The following is a 23,125-nucleotide window of genomic DNA, read 5'->3' as shown; positions in this document are numbered from 1 at the left end:
CCATCTCGTCTACATGTTTCCTCCGACAGAGTCTGAAGGACAGACAGGAGTAATTTGCTCGACCTGAACTGGCTCGCCTGTGGCATGGTCGGAGGCAGCAGAGTGTGAAGGGGCTTGCAGGCTCACATGAGTGGAACACTGGGAAAATAAATAGCACCGCTCAAAGTTCCTCAACATTGCAGGTCTGCTGCTGCTGCCAGGCCCCTGCAGTCTGTTCCGGTTTAGAGTCACCTTTCCAGTTTGGAGACGTAAGTGCGGACGACAAGTTCATGCATTTCTTTTTAATTAGAGAGCAGACGTTGACACAGGTAGCTAAAAAAAATGCAAGACGATTAAAGATTTATTCAGACCTCAGCTGAGGACACAGTGGCTGTGCAGGATGTGATGAAGCTCCTAGATGAAACTCAAAATGACGTCCCATCGTCCCGTCACTTATTGCTTCAGTCGCAGACACCAAACCAGGACGAGACGCCAGACCAAAAATAGCCCTGTCACATCTTCCCACTGTTTTTAAAAGTTTTCACTTTTTCTACTTTTTGGTCACGGACATGTCATTTCTGCTGACAACTTGCTGCATGTGCATCTTTGATCACACTTGAGTGTTCCTCTTTCCTTTTTACTTGAAACACGTAGAGGCCACTGCAGAAATAAGTTATGAGATTGCGTGAACAAGTACTCAATTCCTTTCTTTTATGATGTTCTTTTTCTGTGCTCGTGTGTGTGTGTGTGTGTTCCTCTTAGTGTGACTTTCTTAAACGGTAACAGGCAGGAAACTGTCTGTTGAGGATAACTGGTGCAATTATTCTCTGGCACTGATTGATGGCGAGGCAAGCTCCGTCTAATGTTGAGAGTCCCCCACACTACATGTCCTTATGCTATGCAGTCAACACACATACACACACACACAAACACACACACACACACATTTTGTCAAGCGCAATGAAATGGCGTCCAGCAGTGACTTGTTGGAACTGAGCATTGGAGGGTGATACATCATCAAATCCCCCTCAAATGCAAACACTTGCTAAGCCGACATGTTTCATAAATCACCTGAGGAGGCAGAGTCAGCTTGTGTGTGTGTGTGTGTGTGTGTCTTGCTTGCATGTCCGTGAATCCGCCCGTTATCCTCCTTCAGGAAGTGACCTCTATTTACCTGTCATACATCGTTACCTCCCCCAACGCACGCACGCAAGCGCTCACACACACACAAACACACACAGAGCTGCTGCAGTGCAATGCAGCAAGTCACAGCTATTCATTCCAGTTGTGCACACATTACCGGCTAAAAACTGGAGGGTTCATTTCATCAGCTGAGAAGATGTTGAAATATCTTTGAAAATCCTTGATGACAAGAAAGAAAAGAAGACAAACGTCCAGCAGAGTTATTTATTTTTTCAGTAAAGTGTAGGAGGAATCGCTTTGAAGAGGACACCACGTTCAGACAGGCAGAGAGAGTGAAGCTGTTCAAATCAGCAGCATCATGGATCCTAAACACGAAGTCTCATTTTACAATGCTTACAAAAGCATATGCACACTGCGTCCTCCCCCCAACACACACACACAAACACACACATAAACGCGTACACACGCACACACGCTCTGTAGGGGGGGGTTGTGTAACATGGAGTGCGAGCAGGTAGAGGGGCTGTCCCCGCTGTGACATTGGCCTTCGGTAGATGAAGCGAGCCAGAGCGGAACAGATCCAGCCCCGCGCTTTGAGGTCGGGCTGCACCCAGAAACATCCTTTGAACTTTTCACGCCTACGGCCTCGTGTCACTGGTTAATTAGCATTTCATCGGCATCCACCTTTCAAAGGCAGCAGGGAGAGCAAGGAGCGCCACTCGCGCACACTCGTATCAAAAGGGCCACTGTCCTCCTCGGTAAAGACTAATGTCACAGTTTGTAAAGCCGCTGCAGTTAAACGTCCGCTGTTCTCAGGTCATTTAACCTGACACTGAGCACAACTCACAGCTCAAAGACCCATGTACATGCATTACTATTATCTAAATATAGATCATAATAAGAGATTAGTTAATCAAATTGGTCAGTTGATGGAAGAATATGATTTAATGTATTTTGTGTCTCCCTATTTAGCATTTATAAGCAATATACTTAGTTTATAATGTTCTATAATGTAGTTGTAAAGAAGCTTAAGTAATATGTGTGTGTGTGTGTGTGTGTAAATGTAGAGTATTTGTCAACAGTTAAGGCTTATTTTATTTTTACAACTGGGTTTTATTGTGTTGTCATGCAGTATCTATATATCTACAGCAGCCTCCATTTAAAGCTGCTCACAGGACTTTAGTTTTAATCAAATATTGCTTACAACTGCATTACAGTGTTTTATAAAGCCTTCATTCAATGTTCAGGGGATTTAAACCATAAAGCCTTACTCTTTATTGATTTAAGTTATTTGTCATTTTTCCCAATGCCAAAAAAGTAATTGTTCCAACTTTACTTTTTGATGATAAGCTGTATATTTGTGGTTCAAACTGTTGGTGGGACCGAAAACTTTTTGATGATGGATGAATCTATCAATAGATCAAATAATCTAGATGAATCAATTCTGACAGTAGATATTAGTTGCAGCCCTGCAGTTGTGTCATATTATCGTTTAGCTCGATTTAATGATGAATGTATCTAGTTCTATTAGTAATCTTCTGGAGATTTTGACACCGTCGTCTCAGGAATTACAGTGTCAGTGCTTTGTGAAGTTATGAGGACCTCGAGCAGAAGTGTTTATTGTCTGACAGAAATTTGGTGATCTTGTTATAAATGTTGTTAAAAAGTCTGCAGGGGGAGGGAGACATTTGCCACTGACAGCCAGTGCTTGTTTCTTCTAATCATGAAAACGATAAATTAATCATTAAGAGTGAATAACCATTCACCCTTTCTTCAACATCAGCCAAACCTTAATGTTTCTGGACTATGTTTTTTTTTACAGATTTAAGTCGAAGAAAGAAACAAAAGGTCCACAGACAGGGTCGTGAAGAAAAGCAAGAACTAAGAGATCATTTAGGGTTTCCCATGGTATTTGTCGACTGTAAGATAAACATAACAGAACACAAAGATTTCCTTAATCAAACTGCCACCCTGCGATCTGATAAATCATTAATTTATGCTAATTGCCCTTTTGATTCCAAGGAAAAAGGCTTGATTACTTGATTAAAGATTTGGCTTTAACAGGGCGTCTTACTGTTGTTTAGTGTAGCCAGACCGATGTGGTGTCAGCGCCCCTGCAGTAATCAGATGGCTCGGCCAACCTACACTTCCAAGGCCTCTGTCAGATGTGCGCTTAAGGGAAGCTGAAGTGTGCTTAGGAGGAGTGTACTTATCTGTGCCTTGGCAGATGCGATGTGCTGCTCGTGTTAAGACCAGTGTCTCATCAGGGGAGATCCACCGACAAAGGGGCTAACAGAAGACCACCAGCTGCTTGTGAGAGGCAGGAAGGCAGGAGGAAATGGGGGGGGGGGGGTGATGGGAAAGACGCGAGAAAGCGTGAGTAGGAAAACAGGCCGGTTGTGAGGACTCGAGGAGGCGGCAGGAGAATTGGATCAGAAGAAGGGGATCAGGTCAGCGGCGACGGATGAGATTAGACTCAGAAAACATATTGGTGAGATGATGCTGTTTCATGGATGTGGCAAGGTCAAGCTGAGCGTGGCTGCAGACACAGAACACTGTGTTCCATACGTGGTTCATAAGTGACTCAGCTGCGCATCACGTTTGCATCTCTACTACATGGAGGAGATTGTCACTGTCGATTTAAGGGTTTACATATTTTCTTTGTTAGGCTGCATATGTTTTTCTCTTCCCTGAGGTGATGTGGTTGCAGAGAGAATTGAATTAAATGGGCTTTGATGTTGCATATAGAGCATATACACAATTCCTTGCAGCGGTACACGCTCAGACATCATTTCACGTTGAGAATATCTCTATCTATAGTATGTATGTTCAAGCTGTAACCAGGCATCGACTTAATCATATTATGTTATTGTTGAACTGATCATTTAATCCATGAAATGCTAATGCTAGTTGTGTGACTGTTAAGTAAAAACACAAAATAAAGTTTTTATCCATCTAACACAACTCATAAAAGTAAACAATGACGGTAACATTTTAACATGGAAATACAATATAATGAAACTGAGAATCATCGGGAAACAAAACCAAAGATCTGTAGCCACACAACATGCAAACAACAAACACTCCTCACAAATGTGTTAAGGAGGTTGAATATTTACAGAATTTCGGAATCTGAATTAAGCTTTGTGACATTCTAAAATTAGCTTATTAACATAAAACATTGGGATTTCCGAGCAGGAATTTGGACAAAACCCAACAATAAAGATTCGATCTGATGACTGCACTCATCATAGTCAAGATCTTTGAGTCTTGGCTAAAGTTTCTGCACAAATTGTTATGTAAGATTATTAGAGCTCTCAAAGCAGGAGATTTTCCCTAAATGATTATCATGGCTGAAATATTTCACAATAATGACATTATCACAATATCTACACATAGTTTTGAAAAAAATGTTTCGGATTATTGCAAGAGCCCTAAAGACTGTGCAAACCTTCTTTAAATTAACTCACAAGGGAGTTGTTACCTCCTCACACACATGCACGTCTGTCATGTCATCCGGCACAGGCTCGTGTCTGCTGACAGGGTGTCTGAATTCATGTTTTATTCAGCCGGAGCATGTCTCCCCCCCCCGTCACTCAGACAGGCTAAGAAGATTGCCGAGCACGGACATGCCATCAGTTCCCACCTTACTTAATCTGCATGCACAAGCACGCAGACTTAAACACACAAAACACACACACACAGATAAAAAAAGTCTCAACGTACACACACGCATAATGAGATAAATTGCACCATTAAGTAAACCAAATGAACCACTCGCTTAATTCTCAGGGCACACAGAGAAGGGCAGCAAACGACGAACCACTGACAAGGTAAATTCATCACACGGCAAAATGGGCAGATAACTGACATCCAAAAGACAGCGATCACGTCCAAGGTCACCTGATTAAACATCGTGATAGTCGAGAGCGGAGTCAACACATTTCAACCCCTCAGAGGAGCATCAATCCTCCACCGACAGCTTCTTTGTATTTTAAGACATTTCTACTGAGCATGCTGGGATACCTCCCCATCTCTCACGGTGAGTCTAGAGGACCAAATATTGCCAATAGATTATTAAAGACGCAGTGTTTTTGACCGCCATGTCTGAGCGCCTGCAAAACTAAAAAATAACAGGCTTACTCTGACCAGCACCAGCTGTAGGCTGGTTACAAAACGCAGCACACTACACTGTAGAGAAGATCTTGAAGTCTTCCTCCTCCTGTTTGGTATCGACTTCACTCAAGCTGTGGCATCATTGTCCATAACAAAAAAAACACCATTGATTGTTAGTAGAGTCGCTGACCTGTAAGCGATTCTCAGGGACAACAAGGAGGACTCAAAATGGTGGCCTGGTTAACCGCCACTTGATGGGAATCCATTTAATCTCGCTGAGGGAGACTCACTGGCGGTTCTGCCAGTCCTGTGGCTGGAGGCTGGCAGAGGTGGCTTGTCAAACGCTCAACAATACACACAGCGAGAGAGGACAGGGATGGATTAGCAGCCCACTGGCTGGATCGAATGGAATGGAGGAACATCTCTCGAATTGGCAGCCGGCGAGAAACAACTTTGATCGTCATTTTGTCTGCGCTCATTTTGGCCTAACATTTCCTTCTGAGACCTACAGCAAAAACAAGAGCAGAGCCGTGTCTCTGGCATTATTTAGTTGTCTGAGCATTTTTGTTGTCATTCTTGTGTCCACGCAGGGTAGATAAACTGCCTCTCTTTTAATTTAGGCATAAATACACACGCTTTCCATCTTTATATACATACAACATAAAGTGTTCACTTAAGGTACCAGGCTAACAAATATTTCTTATATAAAGAGTATGGTATCAGTATCATATCTTTAAAATGTCCAGTAGGTGCTGGCTAGAGCTCATGTCTCATTAAGTGGTACATTGGTATTATCAGTAGCCCTGGAGCAAGTCCAAGAAATTGGCATCTAACCTTAAAAGAATCTAACTAGTGTTATCTAAAGAAAACAAAATAAACCCAATAATCTGCTGATTAAGACTGTGAAATGAGTTTGAATCTTTTAAGTAAAACTATTAACTGGATTTTGATTAGTAGCATTTAACGGATTGAGAGTGGAGTCTGCATGTTCCTTCCACAATTAAAAAACATGTAGTTTAGGTTGGTGACTCTAAATTGCCCATGTATGTGTTTGTCTTTAGGATATCAGCCCTGTGATAGACTGACCACCTCCAAGAAAACCAACAAGTGTTGCTTCTAAAACCAATATCTGTCTGAGGTGATATGATCAAATCATATGTACCAAAAGGCTCATATAAATGCTATATAAAATGCGATATACTATATAAAGTATTGCTATAACTATAATAGTGACCTTTTATCCAATAAATTTAAAACAAGCTCGCTTTACTTTTCTTTCTGTAGATACAGATTGTCTAAAAGGTTCCAGTCAAGGACAAAGGGAACTTATGTAATATTCAACTCTCACAGGACTTCACTTGTTTTGTCCATATACTCAGCTCAAGTCCAATCTATGGTTTCTGCCACAGTGCAAAGTTTCCAGGAGAGAGAGTTGGCTCTGCAGTGAGGCAGCTTTACTGAATGTCTTCCGCCTCACTGCCGATGGCACACCACATATGTGGCCCTGCTCCTGCTTCATTTATTAAAGTCTGCGTGTTTGTAAATACTGTGCAATAGTGAGTTTTTTTTCTAAATCCAGGTTTTGGTTTTTGCAGTATGAGCAGAAATACTGCGAAAAAAGAAATCTAGTGGCTTATCTCATCTTGTTCTCCCTCCTGTTGAGACTGGAAATATTGAGCCATGGGAGCTGGTGAGGGGGATCACAGGTGTGGTGAGGATGTAACCTGTAACTCGACATTGTGATTTCTGTTCCCCGCCGAGCAGCTGGGACACCTCACGGCTCTAAATCGTACAGTCCGTATCTTTAACTCAGTTTAAAGGTGGTGTGTGCTAAAGAGGCCGGTGGATTGTGTGTGATGGTTGGATCTCGATGGCTGACAATGTCCGTACGAGGGCCCGTGTCTGGACTGAATGGATTTCCTTTGTCAATCTCTTCCTCGATTTCTATCTCCGTTCTGCCTTTTCCCCCTGAGCTCATATCCCATTCGCCATCCCTCCCTCTGCTGCAGCCATTTCTCTTCTCCCGCTGTTACAATACTGCAATCACCCTTCCAACCTTTCTTTCCTCTTTATCTCCAATATTCTTTCCCCTTTTTTTTGTATTTCTACTCCTCAGTTTCCCTCTGAATGTCATGCTGCAGGCAAAGAGCTATAGTAGAAAAGGCAGAGAGAGTCAGATTGCAACAGAAGAAAAAAATAGAGCGAAAGAAATGACAGCTGGCTGCGTTCATCACCTGCTAGACTGTCGGCAAGAGGAAGGACTGCTGCGTCTCAGCAGCTACTGTAAATATCACTGCATATTTCAAAGTACAGTCATGTATGTGTATTCATTTATATGCACAAGACAAGCTGTCTTGTTTTCAAATACATTACAGTTGTAAAGAAATATTATAAATTTCAGTATTTAATCCACTTGTGGGAAAAAAAATTATTTGAATGTGACTGACATTGAGACTGACTGACAGGAGTCACACAACACCACTTTCTTTGATGGAGTTTTATGAAAGCTATGTGGGCGGCCCTCTTGGAGAGATTATGCACACAAATGGATATTAAACTGTTTCAAACGATGGGATTTTTTGAATAATCTAAATTAGTTTTTGGTCAGTTGTGAATATATGTGAGAATCTCTTTATACAGGAGACACGGTCACATAGGAGATCATGCTGATACAACTGTTACATCAGGTCACTTTATAAAAAGCTACAACCAGAAGTGCTGTGCGCAAACTTTGAGTTCAACTCTCGTGCATCTATCCCAATTTGTTACACATGTATAATAATGATTATAATTACAGAGTAAAAACATATAAACTATTTATTTTCTGGTATAGAATGGCCAAAGGTTTTTCAGATTTGACCCGTTCGCTTACGGTGGTTGACGCCTAACTGACAATCCTGAGTCAAATTGCTATTACACTCCTTTCACTTTTTTTTAAAGCTCGGATGTTTTGTGTAGATGTTGTGTAGTTAAATGAGATCAGTGTCGGCTCACCGTAAGATCGAGTTGTCAAAACACTCTTTGCAATTCAGCATTTCAGCACAACAGATATTAACAACTGCAAGGGGACCGATAAACAGAAGAGTTAAACCACAGCCCAGCACTCAAAAAGTTTTATGTTTGTATTTTATGCCTGTAACGTTTTATGTCTATATTATGGAACCATTTTTGTTTGCATAGTTCCATGAGGGGAAAAAACTGGCTTGAGAATAGAAACATCCCCGATATAATAATTCTTTAATTTGCACCATCGCCTCATGTCGAACTGAATTGAATCAGTTGAATATTGATCATTAGGCATATTCATATTATTACTATTGTTATTTTCTTTTCCTTTTTATTCTTTAGAACCCTCTTAAAACAATTAAACTGTGTGTGTGTCTGCAACACAAGTGTTGATCCCAAACGTTACACATCATGCACTTGATTAACGTTTTACAATTTTGTTTATGTTAAACACATGTTTGGCTTTATTACTGTGTTCAGAAGCTCAGGTTCAGTCGTTAAACTGTCACACTGTAAAAAAAACAGAAAAATCTGAAATTGCATAAATGTTAGAATAAAGACCACAGTAATTGTAGCTAAAGGTGTCCCTAATAAACTGACAGTGTATGTGTGTGTGTGTTAGAGAAAGAGAGAGAGAGAGAGAGAGGGAGAGAGAGGGAGTCATTGAGAGTGTGAGAAGGGCGAAGCAGTATCATTCACTGTCACTAAACACTGCAGTGTCTGGCGCGGTTCCACACACGGACACACACGGACATGGACACACACAAACAGCGACGTAGGATGCATAATTCATAGGATTAATCAAAGGCAGACGAAAGCCACAGTCTTTTGGTCCACCAGGACACAGTCTGACACACACAGAAACACACACACACACACACACACACACACACACACACACACACACACACACACACACACACACACACACACACACAAGTGAGCAATGGTTCGCACTCGCCTGGCAGAAGTCTGCAGAGGGTAACGGAAAGAGAAACGGAGGTGAAGAAAGGAAAAAGATGTGGAGACAGAGCAAGTCATTTTTCAAAAGGCTCCTTCACTTCCCTCCTGCCTAGAGGCCCCTCACTTACAACTTTCCACTTCCTTTTTTTTTTTTATATAAAAAATACTTCTGTCTAGACCCAAAGAGAGAGAGGAGTTGAGATAAACTCCCAGAGCTCGCCGGCTCTAACTTCCTGTTTCAATTGCCCCTCTCTTTCCTCTTTACGTTTCTCTCCAGAGTGCATCCAGAGAGAAAAGGGCTTTTGTGGGAGCTTGTGCTAAGGATCCAAAGTTTTAAAAAACAGTTTTTGGGCTGCGTACTGCATTAATGTTTTATGAAATGCAGATGACTTGTGCCCATAAGAATTTAATAAGCTATATTTAGCACCGAAATTAGACTCTGATATGATCCGGGGTAAGTCCTTTTAAGTGGTGGCCTTACTTCTGGGGTGATGGGACGTGGCTGTGTATGTTTGCCTGGTGCCACTTTCTCTCTCCGTCTCTCTCCCAGAGCGCAGCTGCAAAAAGCTCCGCTCTTAAAGCTTTCATCTCTGTCTAAATCCAAACCAGTGTTCCATGATTTATTTATCTGCCAGAGACTTGAAATATCCACCAACATCTGTCCTTCTTCCACAAGATGAGCCTCGGCCTTGCGGTGGTTCTCTGGGCAGAGCGGTCACACACAAACAGAGACAGACACACACACCTTCTCAAATAAACGGGTGTTAGAAAACCGGGATTCACACACACACACACTCACAAGGGCACATATACTGTGCACTATCAGTAAATGACTGGGGCCGCGCTCAGCCGTCCAGGTAATGCACCTGTACAGAGGAACCTGATAAATCCCTGAATGCTGTGGTCTTATCTGCCCGGGCCAGATTGAAGAACAAGGCTCAGGGTCTTTTTTGTGTGTGTGGCACCGTCTGTCTTTCTGTTCCTCGGCTCTGTTTATGTCTGTCTCTCCCTCCGCTTGCTGCAGTGCTTGAGACTGCAGTCTGTCTTTCCCGACTCCATTACTTCTGCCGTTGGCGTTGATAGGCTATAAACTCTCCTCATTATGAATGATTTCTGGCTCTCTTCTGCTCCGTCACCTTCCCTTCCTTCTTTTTTATTTTCTGCAAAATGTCTTTGGGTTGATGCAAGGTTACCGTCCTCCCGTCCTCGTTTAACTTAAAGTTGCAGTGTGTAGAATTAAGTGACATAAAGTGGTGAAGTTGCATGTTGCGGCTGAAAACCCCCTCACCTCATCCTCCCCTTCCAAAAACGAAAGAGAACCTGTGGTAACCTTCATTTCTCATAAAAGGGTGTTAGTTTGTCCAGTCTGGGCTACTACAAGAAACATGTAGACCCCCCCCCCCCCCCCCCCCGATGTTAATATAAAGTATTTCAATATAAAAGGCCCATTCTAGGTTAAATAAAACAGCAATTTGTATAATTTAGATGAAACACACGCGTGAAAACATCACTAGGATGATTTTATATTAACTTTCTGTCAACAGATCTCTTTCACCTAAATCGGTGCACTAATCAGTATGTTCATAATAACAATATCACGTTAACGACATTGTGTAACATGAAAGGTTTCAACTCAGAGATGAATCATATTGTTTTTAGCATCTTTCAGCTTATGATTTGGGTTTTACTGTCACCGTTCTCATGAATAGAAGCATAAAAAGAACACATATTTGTTGTCTGGTAAACAGACCACTCTCTCAAACTAGCACTCGCTAAAATGTTATTATATCAACTTCCTTACTGTCACAGCTTCTTCTGCTGCCCCCCTGTGCTGTATCAAATATACTTGTTTCAGGATCATTAGACTATCACATCACGGTCCTGGAACCTGGAGAACCCACTTAGGTATTCATAAAATGTAGTCCTGGACCAGGTCAAGCTGGAGCTGCTGCTCATCACACATCTGAACACGGCTGCTATTGAGTTCATGCCTTTTATGACCTGCTCTGCTTGTTCAACCCGTAAATCAGCAGAATTTATGCTCTTGGTTCCATGCAAATTAGTTTGATGTAGATTTATCCCCTCAGTCGTACGCCCCACCACGTCAGCTTGCCTTGACTTTCAGAGAAGATGGTGAAACGCTTCACTGATGTTATTTTTGGCCACGTTACATAAGAAGTGTCTGTCTCCTCTCATAAAGTTGTAAGACGCTGCACTGTTGTCAGGCCAGTCAGCACTGAAGCACTAATTGTGGTGCATCACAGACATGTTTGAGGATGGTTCAGTTCTAATGATGCCGCTGTCAATCGGTCATAGGAATATTAAAAAAGTTTTTGCTTTTGTTGACGAAAAAAACTGGACCTGAATGCTGCACAGCCTCAATTTTTTAAGAGGTTTATAAGTCCGAGCTTTGCCAGGCCAGTGGAGGCAGACAAACCATCTGGGGCTGTGGCAGATTTCCCAGTTGTAAAGTGGATCTGTGAACCTGAAGTGGGTCCAGTAAACAGATAAAAAGGCTCATGCTGTTTGGAGGATTTGCATTAGAGTGATTAACGAGCGTAGTGATTGAATCTGTGTAAACATAAAGACAGAGCAACCCTCAAGTTACTGAAATGGGATATTTGATAAAATACAAATGGTAAAAGTTGGACTTTCCAAAAAACCCTATAGGTGTTATGTGTGTGAATGGAATAAACTCCACTTTAAAGCGCGTCAAGGCAAGAAAAGACATATATTTATATAAAGACTTAGTATTTATTAATTTAATCGTCAAAGTACACGCCTGATATCATTTTTTAGGGATTGATTTATTGTTGTTTTCTAATTTGTCCAGTCTGTAGTCTGCTGCAGGATTTAATCACATTAAAGTCAGATTAGCACAATAATGGCTACAGATGATAATAAATCATAGGAATGATTATTCATCCGTCACCATCTTACTCTCTTTTCCTTGGATTTCTTTTTACATCTTCCGACTCTATTAGTGAGTTTATCTTGGGCCATCTCAAAGTTGAACGCTGATTCACCCCGATGTGTTAGATTCTTTTTCTGTGTCCACAGCCTTGTCTATTGACTTTGTTATTGCTCTGGAGGAGAGAGGAGTGGAGGATAGAAGACTTGAGGGGTGAGGAAAAAGGGCAATGGGGACAGAAGTGTGAAGGAGAAAGTGGAGGGAAGTGTGAGAGAGAGAGAGAGAGAAGAGAGCACAGGGATGTGGAATCACACCTGAGAGGAGAAGGCGCGGAGAACGAAATAAATGAGAAAAGATGCTGAGAGAGGAGAGAAGGACGTGCCCTCTTCCCAGTAAAGTCCTCCGGGCTTCTGGCTAGATTGCTTTATCTCTGACTTCGGGCCGCGGATGGACGGAGAACATGGCCACATCCAGGGAAGGGGGGGGGGGGGTCAGTCGGGAGAGAAACCACTCAGGTGTTAATTTGCGCCTCGGTTCACACCTCCAGCGTTCCATCATAGAGCCAGAAAGCTGCAGACCTGGCGAGATGATAGCCCTGTCACCTTCGATCAGACCTAGCGATCACATAAACCATCCCTACCATCGATAACACCGCCTCCCGTGTTCTGACTCTGCCAAGATACCTCTGTGGACCTGTCACAGGTGGCTGGGCCTCTCTTATTGGAGCTGCTTGTCCCAAAATGTGCCAAATGTAATAAGGGTGCGATAGTGCTTGGCTCCACGTCCAGGCCTGGCACCAGAGCACCGACAAGGAAATTATGTTTCTGAGTTAAATTGGTTTCCTGGCATGTGATAAGTTGGGGAGAATTTTTAATCATGACCTCATGAAAATATGTCAGCCTGCGCAGCTGCTATCGTTTCCTCCCCATCCTGTCATCTCCCTCCCGTCCTGCCGCTCCCATCTGATTCTCGCCCTGCGTCGTTCCTCCGGCTCCACTGTTCTTAACAAAAAGTAAAAAAAGATAGCGGGTGTAGGACACCTTTGCTCCTCATCCAATTACCTCACCAGTGTGTAATCCTACCACACCTCACCTCTCTTCCCACTCAGTCCTTTTTCGCTCCCTGCTGCTCTCACTCCCTCACCTCCACCCACGCATTTCTGTTTTTTTCATCTCCCTCCTTCATCCCTCCAGCCCTGTTAGGCTGCATGGCTCACCAATTACAGCAGCAGTAGGCAGCGAGCTACAGTCACTCCCACAGGCAGTCTCCATGCATGCCTCCTGCATGCATGGAGACTGACATGACACAGGGCTTCCTCCCATAGACAGTCCACCACCTGCGGGAGTCTGAGCAGCGAGTTATGACTGCAAAGTAAGGTTTTGGCTTAAAAGTATTTTTACACCAAAAATAATGCATTTCCACCATATGTCACAAAACAAGATGTCTATAAGAGAGAAATCCTTTGAGTCATTCAAACGAAACGAGATCGCTTTTCCTCTGGAAACTGTGATGGCCTGTTTTCTTCAACCCATCGATTTATTACCTCTACCAAGAAGCTTATGCTTTCACCCCTTTCCAGTTGTTTGTTTTTCATCAAGATTGCACAAAACCACTCAAATGGATTTCCACGAAACATGGTGTACAGATGCCGTATGTGTCAGGGAAGAACCCATTACATCTGTGTTGTGTATCCGAAGCAGGGGGCGGATCCAATGATTTTCTTTCTCCACTTTCTTTAACACTCTCACATAAGGTGTTTTTCAACACATCCCCTAACCCTATTCCCAGGAAGTAATTGATTATGTGAAATTTGCTGCAGCTTGATAGAATTAAAGGGAACTGTTGGGCCTTGGTTGAGGTAATTAATCTTTAAAATGAATAAACAATTGATGTTTCCACATTTCTGGTAAAAACGACTCCATTAATCCGTTATCTAAACTATTCTAGTGTATTTTCAGACGCTTCTCTCAAATGGAATATGGACAGTAAAGAGACAAAGATTTTTGAGAAAAGTGCTTATGGGCAGCATTTAACATGATTTTTTACAGTGCAGCAGCAACTGTCCACGTGCCTTCCATCTCTCTAGTTTATTCGAATCTAATCAAGACAAATTCAAGATACTTAAGCGAGTCTACTGAAATGTTTCGTCATCTGTCTGCTCATGTCAGTTGAAGATTGGAGATTAGAATAGTGATAGTGTGTGAGCAGAAGCTGAAGAAATTGAATTCTATGATAAAAATGAATAAACTCCTAACAGTAAATAGAATTCATCATTTCAACACCACGTCTGGGGCTTGTCGCCCCTCGGACCCCTGCTAAGACTACCCCCCCGTCGACCGCGCTAACAACTAAAAGGCATAGTTTTATCCGTGTGTCAGTCTCCTCCTGTGTACAACCACCTTCTGTGCCTGATGTCAGATAGACAGGGTGCTGCTGGGAAGGCGTTGCAGGGGTCTGCCATTAAACAAAAATTAATCCTGACGTGCACAGCTACAGGCGAGGCAGCGGCAGCGAGGGGAAATTGGACCAAACCCACCCATTCATCATCAGGCCTCAAACCGTGACATGTTTGGAAGCCCGGCCGACTGGCTAAGAGCTGCTAGATGCTCTCATGTGGCCCCGTGTGCACAGACATCCTCCCGTGTCCCTCCGTTCTCAGCCAGTCCGCTGCCGTGTCAAAGTCATACCCTGTGAGGCAAGGCTGCATTAAAATTCATAGTGGGCTGAAGCAGCAGCCTGAATACAGATCAGCACACAGGTCCTGTCCTGCAGCACAAAGAAGAAAAGGGGCGTTTGTACATACAGCAGGTATCACGCCACCTAAATATACGTAACTACAAAAACAGATCACGGGCGAGAGCAGCAGAAGCAGCAGGCTGAGAGAAGAAGGATGAAGAGAGATGGAGGAGAGTGGGAGACAGAAAAAGGGAGAGTGAGATCCTGTTATACAAGGCTGTTGTGTCTGTGATGTGGTGCAGGAGCCATGATAGGAGGCAATATCTATTTATGACAGTTTGTGTGGGCAGATGTGGGCATGTAACTATAAGCTGTTGCTATTTTCTCCTATCGTGTGTGTAAAACGTGTACATCTCTTACAATCTCTTGTTAAATTCAGTATTTAAAGAAAATGACCATGGATACATTTTGACTTGTTCTGTTTTTATATCCTTTTAAGTAGAAGCCCCACAGTTGAGAGGGAAACGTTTACAAAAGAAAATATTACTTATCTCATGTTAATTTCATAATATTTCCAAATAGATATTTGTAGGGAACTTAAATAATCAAGTTAAGTGATTTTTGCTTGGAATGTATTGGTTTAGGGCAGGTCAACATTTATCGTCTGTCACATTAATGGAATTAGGATATAAGTTCACCACCTGTTGTCACTGTACACGCATCCTGTACGAACAAGAAAAAAATACTAATGATGGAATACATAAACTTAAAAAATATATGAGACATTAATAGTCACAAATAAATTGAGTAGACAGGAAAGTACAAACGTTTAATCCAACTTTATATTCATTCGTCATTGCTGGAAAAATATTATTTTATTAAAAAAAATTATGTTCATGTGATTTAATTTAAAGCTAAACTCTGTCCCTTGCCCCTGTGATCTGCATATTATCGCTAGACAGAGAGAGAGAGAGAGACCTATGACATTGATTGCCAGACATTAATTAGTATGTATGGGGACGTTGAGAGGGGAAAACAGAATCTGCGACTGAACTCGAGACCTGCTCGAATTTGGCGATGCACCAGGGAACAATGGCGAAGGAACGCAGCCAGAAAATCCAACTTCGTCTCTTTAATTGTTTGGTTCCGTTTCACCAACTCCATTTTGTTTCTTCATTCTTCCGACACATGAAGCATTTCTCTCTGGATGCAAATGGAATGTCTCGGCGGGCACGTGTGCTTAACGTTTACTCCAGTCGCAGTCTAACAGCCAAAAGGATAGTATTTTTTTTTTTTCTTTTTTAAGAGGATGATGATCATTTTTCATGTGGCCCTAATTTACATAAAATGGCTAAAATCCATCTTTCTCTGCCCAGATTAAGACAGAGATTAATTGGTCGAGCCACCTCTCTACTGCTGTTCAGCACAGTCTGCGCCTATCACACACACACACACACACACACACACACACACACACACACACACACACACACACACAGTCGTGTCTACAGACTTACCACTTAACCATACCTGCCTAATCCTAACTTTAACCTTAAAACATCTCTTCCCCTTACATATAATTATCTTGGTTTTGTTCCCACAACGAGGAGAAGTCCCCATACTGTGAACCGTGTGTAAACAGATTTAGGTTAATGAGTAATGCCAGGACCACACACATACACACACATACATGTACACATGCTCTGAAATCAACAAGTGGTCCTTAAGCCTCTGTTGAGTCAGCTCCTCAAGAATCAACATCTTGCACTTTGGCTTTTCCCCTCGAATTCACTCCTGAGAGGGCAAGCAGTACGGAAGCCCGACACGGAGCAGGAGAGCGAGAGAGAGCGAGAGAGAGCGAGAGAGAGCGAGAGAGAGCGAGAGAGAGCGAGAGAGAGCGAGAGAGAGCGAGCATCACTGGCTGTGAGAGAGTGAGACGGAAAGAGGGAGAGAGGGAGAGAGGGACAGTAATAACTGTGACTGTCACCACCTCGACACTGAACAAGAAGGATCAATAAAACAAAGTCAAACATTTAATCCTCTGTGGCTCCTCTGTTCAAAGATCTGCAGGAAAGCTGTAACCCACAGATCGAGAGCAGGGGAGCAGGCCTCCACTCATTTGTAGTGAAAGTTGTCCTTTGCTCTCAAACACGGCGAGTGTCCAGCCAGCTGGTGAGGCTCTTAGTCACAGATACAGGAAAATGGGAATTACGTGGACATTAAATACGGACATGAAAGAAACTCCTTAGAAGGACAACATTCACATATTTCTATTCAGTTTATAAAGTCATTTTTATCCGACAGCGAACCACAACTGAAGGGTTCCTGCATAAAAACAATATTATTAAATATCTAAATATGATGATGAATACCAATATGTCATAGTGTTAATTTAAAGTCCCAAAGAACAGCGAATTACAACACAACTGACATCAGTAGAAGATCAAATATAGCCAATGTAATATTTTTGAAAAGGGTGTTTCTCAATAGTGAAATTAGTGCCATTATAATCCCTGTTTTAGTTTTGATTAATGTATTGATTGGAAGTGTAACAATTACAATTCTCATAATATATTTAATGTTTGAATTATATTTACTGTCTTATGTGTTAGAAGACTACATATCGCTGGGTTTTGGACCCTTGATCAGCCATTTGAAGATGGAACACTGGGCGGAAGGAAATTGTGACATTTTCTGACATTTCACTTAGAAAGCAATGAATTGTTAACTCAATAATTTAATCAGGAATGAAAATAATCAATAGATTGAGTAGTTTTTTATAAAATTGAAAGTCTGTAACATGTCAATAAATAGATACAAATGTTCCTAATTCTTTTTTACAGCCCAAGTTGACTTTTTTTTAATCTTACCAACAGTCCAAACAGAAAAGATAAACATGAATAAAAGTACTGTCAGATCATTTTAGATCGATTCAGTTGTTGATGTTATCAGAGAATCGTGGCAGTCTATGATATCAACCTCACTGATGCTGTAAATGATGGCCCAGCTCTTCACTTTATCATTGTGAAAACACAATATACTCTACCGGGCTTCAGAGGACACACCATAACAAGTTATCTTAAAAAAACAAACTATCATTTGCTGATCACAGGAAGCACAATAAATGTGTCCATTAAAGACACACCCGTTCATCGTCTGTTTATATCCAATACATTCACAGTGAACTGCTGCTTCGGTGAAACGTCCACGAGACGAAGATGAGAGGAGAGTGTTGGTTCTGGGTTTTATCGTGGGGAATTTATAAGAGGATCTCATGCTCAGTGAGCAGCAAAGCTCTGGATTTTGACCATAAATGGCGACGGGCTTTGATAGTGAGAGCCGTTGTCGGACGGATCCCACCAGATTGAAAGGGGATAAGCTGCTTGGGGGATGCGGGAGGAGCAAAACTCTTTTGGGCACTGTCATTTTTCCGGAGAGGGGGGATCCATCACCGCTTTGATGATGGAGTTTTAATTATTAGACGATGAGGAGAAATGGGCTGTGGAGAGATAAGTGATAGGATAGTCGTCTGTGGGGCATTAACCCTCCCAGTGTGTGGGTGTGGGCGTGTGTGGGTGTGTTGTCTATAGTGTGTGTTACAAATGAGCTGTCAAGACACTTGGGGAAGCATCATCATTTTATTCCATCACTGTCAGGTGTAATGTTACAAAATGCAAGTTAGTTTCAGGTCCGGAACTTGATCGTTCTGCGTTTGCTGCTGCAGCCTCCGTCAGCTCCAGCCTCCATCTTATGTGCTAAATGTAGTGTATTGTTCAGGGTTAGTTCTTCCTCATGGTCCTCGTTGCTGCTTGGAACCTTCAAGAGCTCAGTCAAAAAGCAGAGCATCTAACAACATCTAGCTGCATGTTGTATGGAGAATGTACTGTTTTCTAGAAAGTGTCTGATGCTTGATGTAAAGATTCCTCAAAAAGTACTGTAGCCTACTTGGATGGTTAGTTGTATCCATTGCAGTAAAACACACCAATTCATTGCTTTGCATGAAAATAACTAAGTTATAAACATAATGTGTAAACTACGAGTTTCAATACATTTGCAACAATGAAAGGTTAGTTAGTTTAGTATTTGACAAGAGAACCACAAGAACAAATGCACTACTTATTATAAGCAACAAGAAAAGTCATTTGAAATAAACAATTATACATTTTATTGTTTTGATTGACTGATTGATTTTGTCTAAGAAGTGTCAAGAAACAATGAAAACGCATCGACAGGTCTTGGACATTTTTATTTTATTATCGCAACAATATTCTTCCTGATCTGGTAGGAAAACTAGAAATGCAGGATATCCTCACTATGGAGAAGAAAGATATACTGGAAATGTTATATCTTTCTGAAATGACTTCAAAAACTCATTCGGAATTTGCATTCCCAAATATTTACAATTTTACTCAGATTATTTGGAGTTAAAGCAGGAGGAAGGTAACAGAGAGGGAGTGGATTCAAAACGTGCCCATGATTAAATTAAACACTGAGGGTCAATCCTGTGTTCGTAGCTGTTAATCTCATCACTGCTCCGACCGGCCTGTATCCTGCACTGATGCACAAATGGCATTTCATAAAATCGAATCTTCCTCACGTGGTTCGAAGAGGTTGAAGATATATTTTAGAACGACAACTAAATAATCCACGTGTTCTGAGAAGCCTGTCTGATGCTTTTAACTGCTGTTAACCTGCAGGTCACACACAGAGCTGAACCTTGAGTGCAGCAGAAGCTTTTACATTTTGCAGCCGAGGACTTAAGTGTGTCTCTCTCTCTCTCGTTCCTCTCCCTTCTGTCCCTCTGCGGGTGCCCATTTCGAGTCTGGCTGCCTCGTCTTTGTCTGCCTGAGCTCATACCTCGCTCTCTGTCACTTTCCATTCTCACCCCATCTATCTGTGTCTCTCTCTATCTTCTCCTCAGCACCCTCATTCTCTTACTTTCCTTCTCTTTGCATTAACGTCCCCGCCCTCCTGCGCTCTTTTCCTGCTCTGAATCTTCATGCACGGCCCCTTTTTTTCCCACTCAGCGTCCCCCTGTCTGAGTGGCCCTATTGCTCTGTCTCTGTAGAACAGTGTGCTGGCTGTTATCAGTGCCCCCAACGTCATGGCACATGGCTGCGGCATCCTGGCTATAAATAACCTGGTCTCGCGGTGCTCGGTCCAAGACAGGACTGAGAGCCAGAGGGAGAGCAATCTGCCATCTCCCTCAAGAGATGCTCGGAGGAGAAGGTGCAAATAGGATGCCAAACTCTGCGCCACCAAGACCTCCACTGCACTTGGTGGAAAATAGCGGTTCTAAATTTAATTATTCTTCCAGACGAGGGCAAACGTCTGCTCGGGAAACAGTTCAAGTACCGAGGCTAATGTGCTCTAAATTGTGATGTGTAAAATAACCAGATTCTCCCTGGATCCGCATGAGGCTGTGAGAAGTGACTGCCTCGGTGATCAACTGCGTCAAATCAATAGTTTGTCCTTGTTTTTAGTTTATATATATCATTTTTTATCCTGGACATGTTAAAGAATGTGAGGGGTTAAGATTAACCTGCTTGTTTGATGACAGTGAATCAATATTTTTAAGTCGAGGTGTTGAGTTATTTTCTACAGAGGAGGGATTGATGTACAGCTGTGAATTGGATTCCGGTCATATTCACACACATGTACATCGCTTAGTGTCAAAGGCACGAGAGAAAAAAATAGAAAAGATGCATCACTGCTTTTTAAGTTCTGGTCCATTAGACACCGTGTGGTCAAAACCTTTCAGTCTCTCTGTGATGAGTCAATGTGAAAATAGAACAAACTATTTTTCACTTCTTTTCATTTAATTTTTTTTCACTTCTCCATTTATTTCATACTTTTATCTTGCGGCATCTTCACAGGTCAACGATTTTACAAATGCTGATATTGTTACATATACCATATAGAGAGACAGATTTGGCCCGTGCCCTAGAACGTGAACTCACGGACAGATGCTTCTTGATGGAGTCACGATGCCGACAACAAGCTGTCAATGAAATCACATCGCACAGTTTCTGTTATTTGATTTTTTTTAAAAGCCGCTGTGTATTATTACTTTATTTTTGTTTCATTTCTCATTATTTCTTTGTGGAAGCCCTCTCTAGCGATACCATTGTTTGTCACTGTAGCGACAAACTGATTGAGATGTTTGCCTTCTTGCGATGGCCATATGGAATATATAGCCCTTCACATATTGTGAGTGCACACTCCATTAAGTATGGTTCTGTTTCTCTGCATTTCTGACTGTGGGCGCGCTGTGGAGACGACAGGCCTCCCCTCCTCTTCTGGCAGACGTCCTCTTGTTCGAGCCTTATGTCCGTGTGTCTCTCTTTGCTTAAGCAATGGATTCATAAACAAAGAAATCATTTATTTCAAAAGTCAATCTCGTGAAATGAATGAAAAGTTGTTGTTGGTTGTTAGGCCACAAAAGGGTTTTTCTTACACAAAGAAAGTGGCTTGTGCATTTGGCTGTCGTGCTGTTTGTCGTCTGTTGTATTTCAAGTGTTAAAGTGAAGTGTGTTTGTTTCTTGCAGGCGACAGTAACCCTAAGGAGAGCAGCCCCTTCATCAACAGCAGTGATGCTGCCGCTGAGAAGAGCCAGCAGTATGACGGCAAGAACATGGCCTTGTTTGAGGTACAGTCACATACACACACACACACACACACACACACACACACACACACACACACACACATAATGATTTGTTAACACATATAACCAGGCATGATAAAAAGGAGGATCATTGATAATAAGTTGAATAAGTTACTGCGAGCAAATCTCACACTGCTACAGGAGAAAGTCTCTATGAGCTCACAACACAGCTCTGCTCAAATGTATTTATATTGTGTTTCTCTGTGGGATGAACAAGAACAAAGAAAACGAAATCCGCCGATGAACATTTGATTTTGTAAGCACTTTATTTTTCTGCTCTAACTGGGTAGGAATCCGCAAGGGGGTGTGGAGAGTAACACGTTACGTGAAATTGTTATTGATTTTCAGTGATCTAATGAAACACTCCTGGAGTTATAGAGTTCACTTGGCTGGCTCAGAGGATTAAAGGCAATGATGAAAACACTGACTCCAGACTGTCCTGTCTCTGTGTGTGTGTCTGTGTGTCTGTGTGTGTGTTTGTGTCTGCAGGAGGAGATGGACACCAGCCCCATGGTGTCGTCTCTCCTCAGCAGCCTGGCCAACTACTCCAACCTGCCCCAAGGTAGCAAGGAGCACGAGGAGGCCGAGAACAATGATGGCGAGTCATCGCGCAAGAAACCCGTCAAGGTATTTAACAGAGTACTTGTGGAAACTATACATACATGCAGCACACAGTACATGATTCTACACATTCATTCTTACAAATATACTGCAATCATGCATGTCCTACAAAAATAACACAATTAAATTCACACATTTAAGTATATTTGTAGTAAAGTTTGTGCTTGGCTTTTCACTTCCTCACAGTTTGATACAGCTCAACTTCACCTGAAAGAGGTTATACTCTTTTTGCCAAAGGGATTGTTATTAAGTGTGACCATTATAAGTTTGGGATTTCCATTCGATTACATCAGTTATCTTTCTAACACATTCACTGGAGAGACAGAACATCTCAACCAATTTAGAGCTTGTCAATCGTCCTCGGTGGATTTTATAAATCCCTTGTTCGTGTGACTGCATTGCATCTTAAACGCTCCTCACTAATGAGTTCCTTCCACATCACCCCTCCTGGTATTTGCTGCTGTTGGGTGTTGAGATGCCAGAAGGAAGCCGTTTACTTTACATGCAGTTTTTTTTTTAAACTCTCATTCATTTCATCAACAGACAGGCAGCTACATTATTAATCCTGTGGAAATCGGTGGTTTTAGCCGCACAGTGAGATGTAATATAGCAAAGCTGAAATGCAAATAGAGGACCGATAGTGGTGCTGATTATGTAAATAATGAAAGACGTCATGAAAAATTATTGCGAAAGACCAGTGGAAAAGGGATCTATTTACATAACAAGATAATTCACATTTTAAAACTCTTTTCCACTACTATCCATTTATTTTCCACTGTTTCACTTTCACTCAGGGATCCTTTCTTCTGTCTGACCTTGAAGCAAAGTCTCCTCTGATGATGACCTTGAATGCTAGTGAATCCAGCAGATACACTGTCTGCCTTTCCCATAAGGAATCCAGATGGATCCTTTAGATATACAGTTTAAAAACATTTAAACCCGACAGTGGAGATAAGGTTTAATCGACTTCATCTTCATAGTGATTTTCTGGATATGATAAGTTGGTCTCCTGGCTTCTATTTCTGACACAGAAACCCCAAAAC

At 42.0% G+C, this 23,125-nt stretch overlaps 1 protein-coding gene across 2 annotated transcripts in view; it reads left to right on the top strand.

Moving 5' to 3' along the window:
• slc12a5a (solute carrier family 12 member 5a) overlaps positions 1-23,125 on the top strand; it is a 128,154-nt gene that overhangs the window by 68,322 nt on the left and 36,707 nt on the right. For both annotated transcript variants that reach the window (XM_053431876.1, XM_053431867.1), the window contains exons 2-3: positions 21,343-21,443; positions 21,951-22,088. In XM_053431876.1, coding sequence (XP_053287851.1) covers positions 21,343-21,443; positions 21,951-22,088 — 239 coding nt within the window. The remainder of the gene's footprint in view (positions 1-21,342; positions 21,444-21,950; positions 22,089-23,125) is intronic.

The sequence above is a fragment of the Pleuronectes platessa genome, chromosome 2 (genome assembly GCF_947347685.1).
Source record: "Pleuronectes platessa chromosome 2, fPlePla1.1, whole genome shotgun sequence".
Taxonomy (NCBI): Eukaryota; Metazoa; Chordata; class Actinopteri; order Pleuronectiformes; family Pleuronectidae; genus Pleuronectes; species Pleuronectes platessa.
Note: the sequence above shows the minus strand (reverse complement) of the source record. Positions and strands in the feature narration are given on the sequence as shown.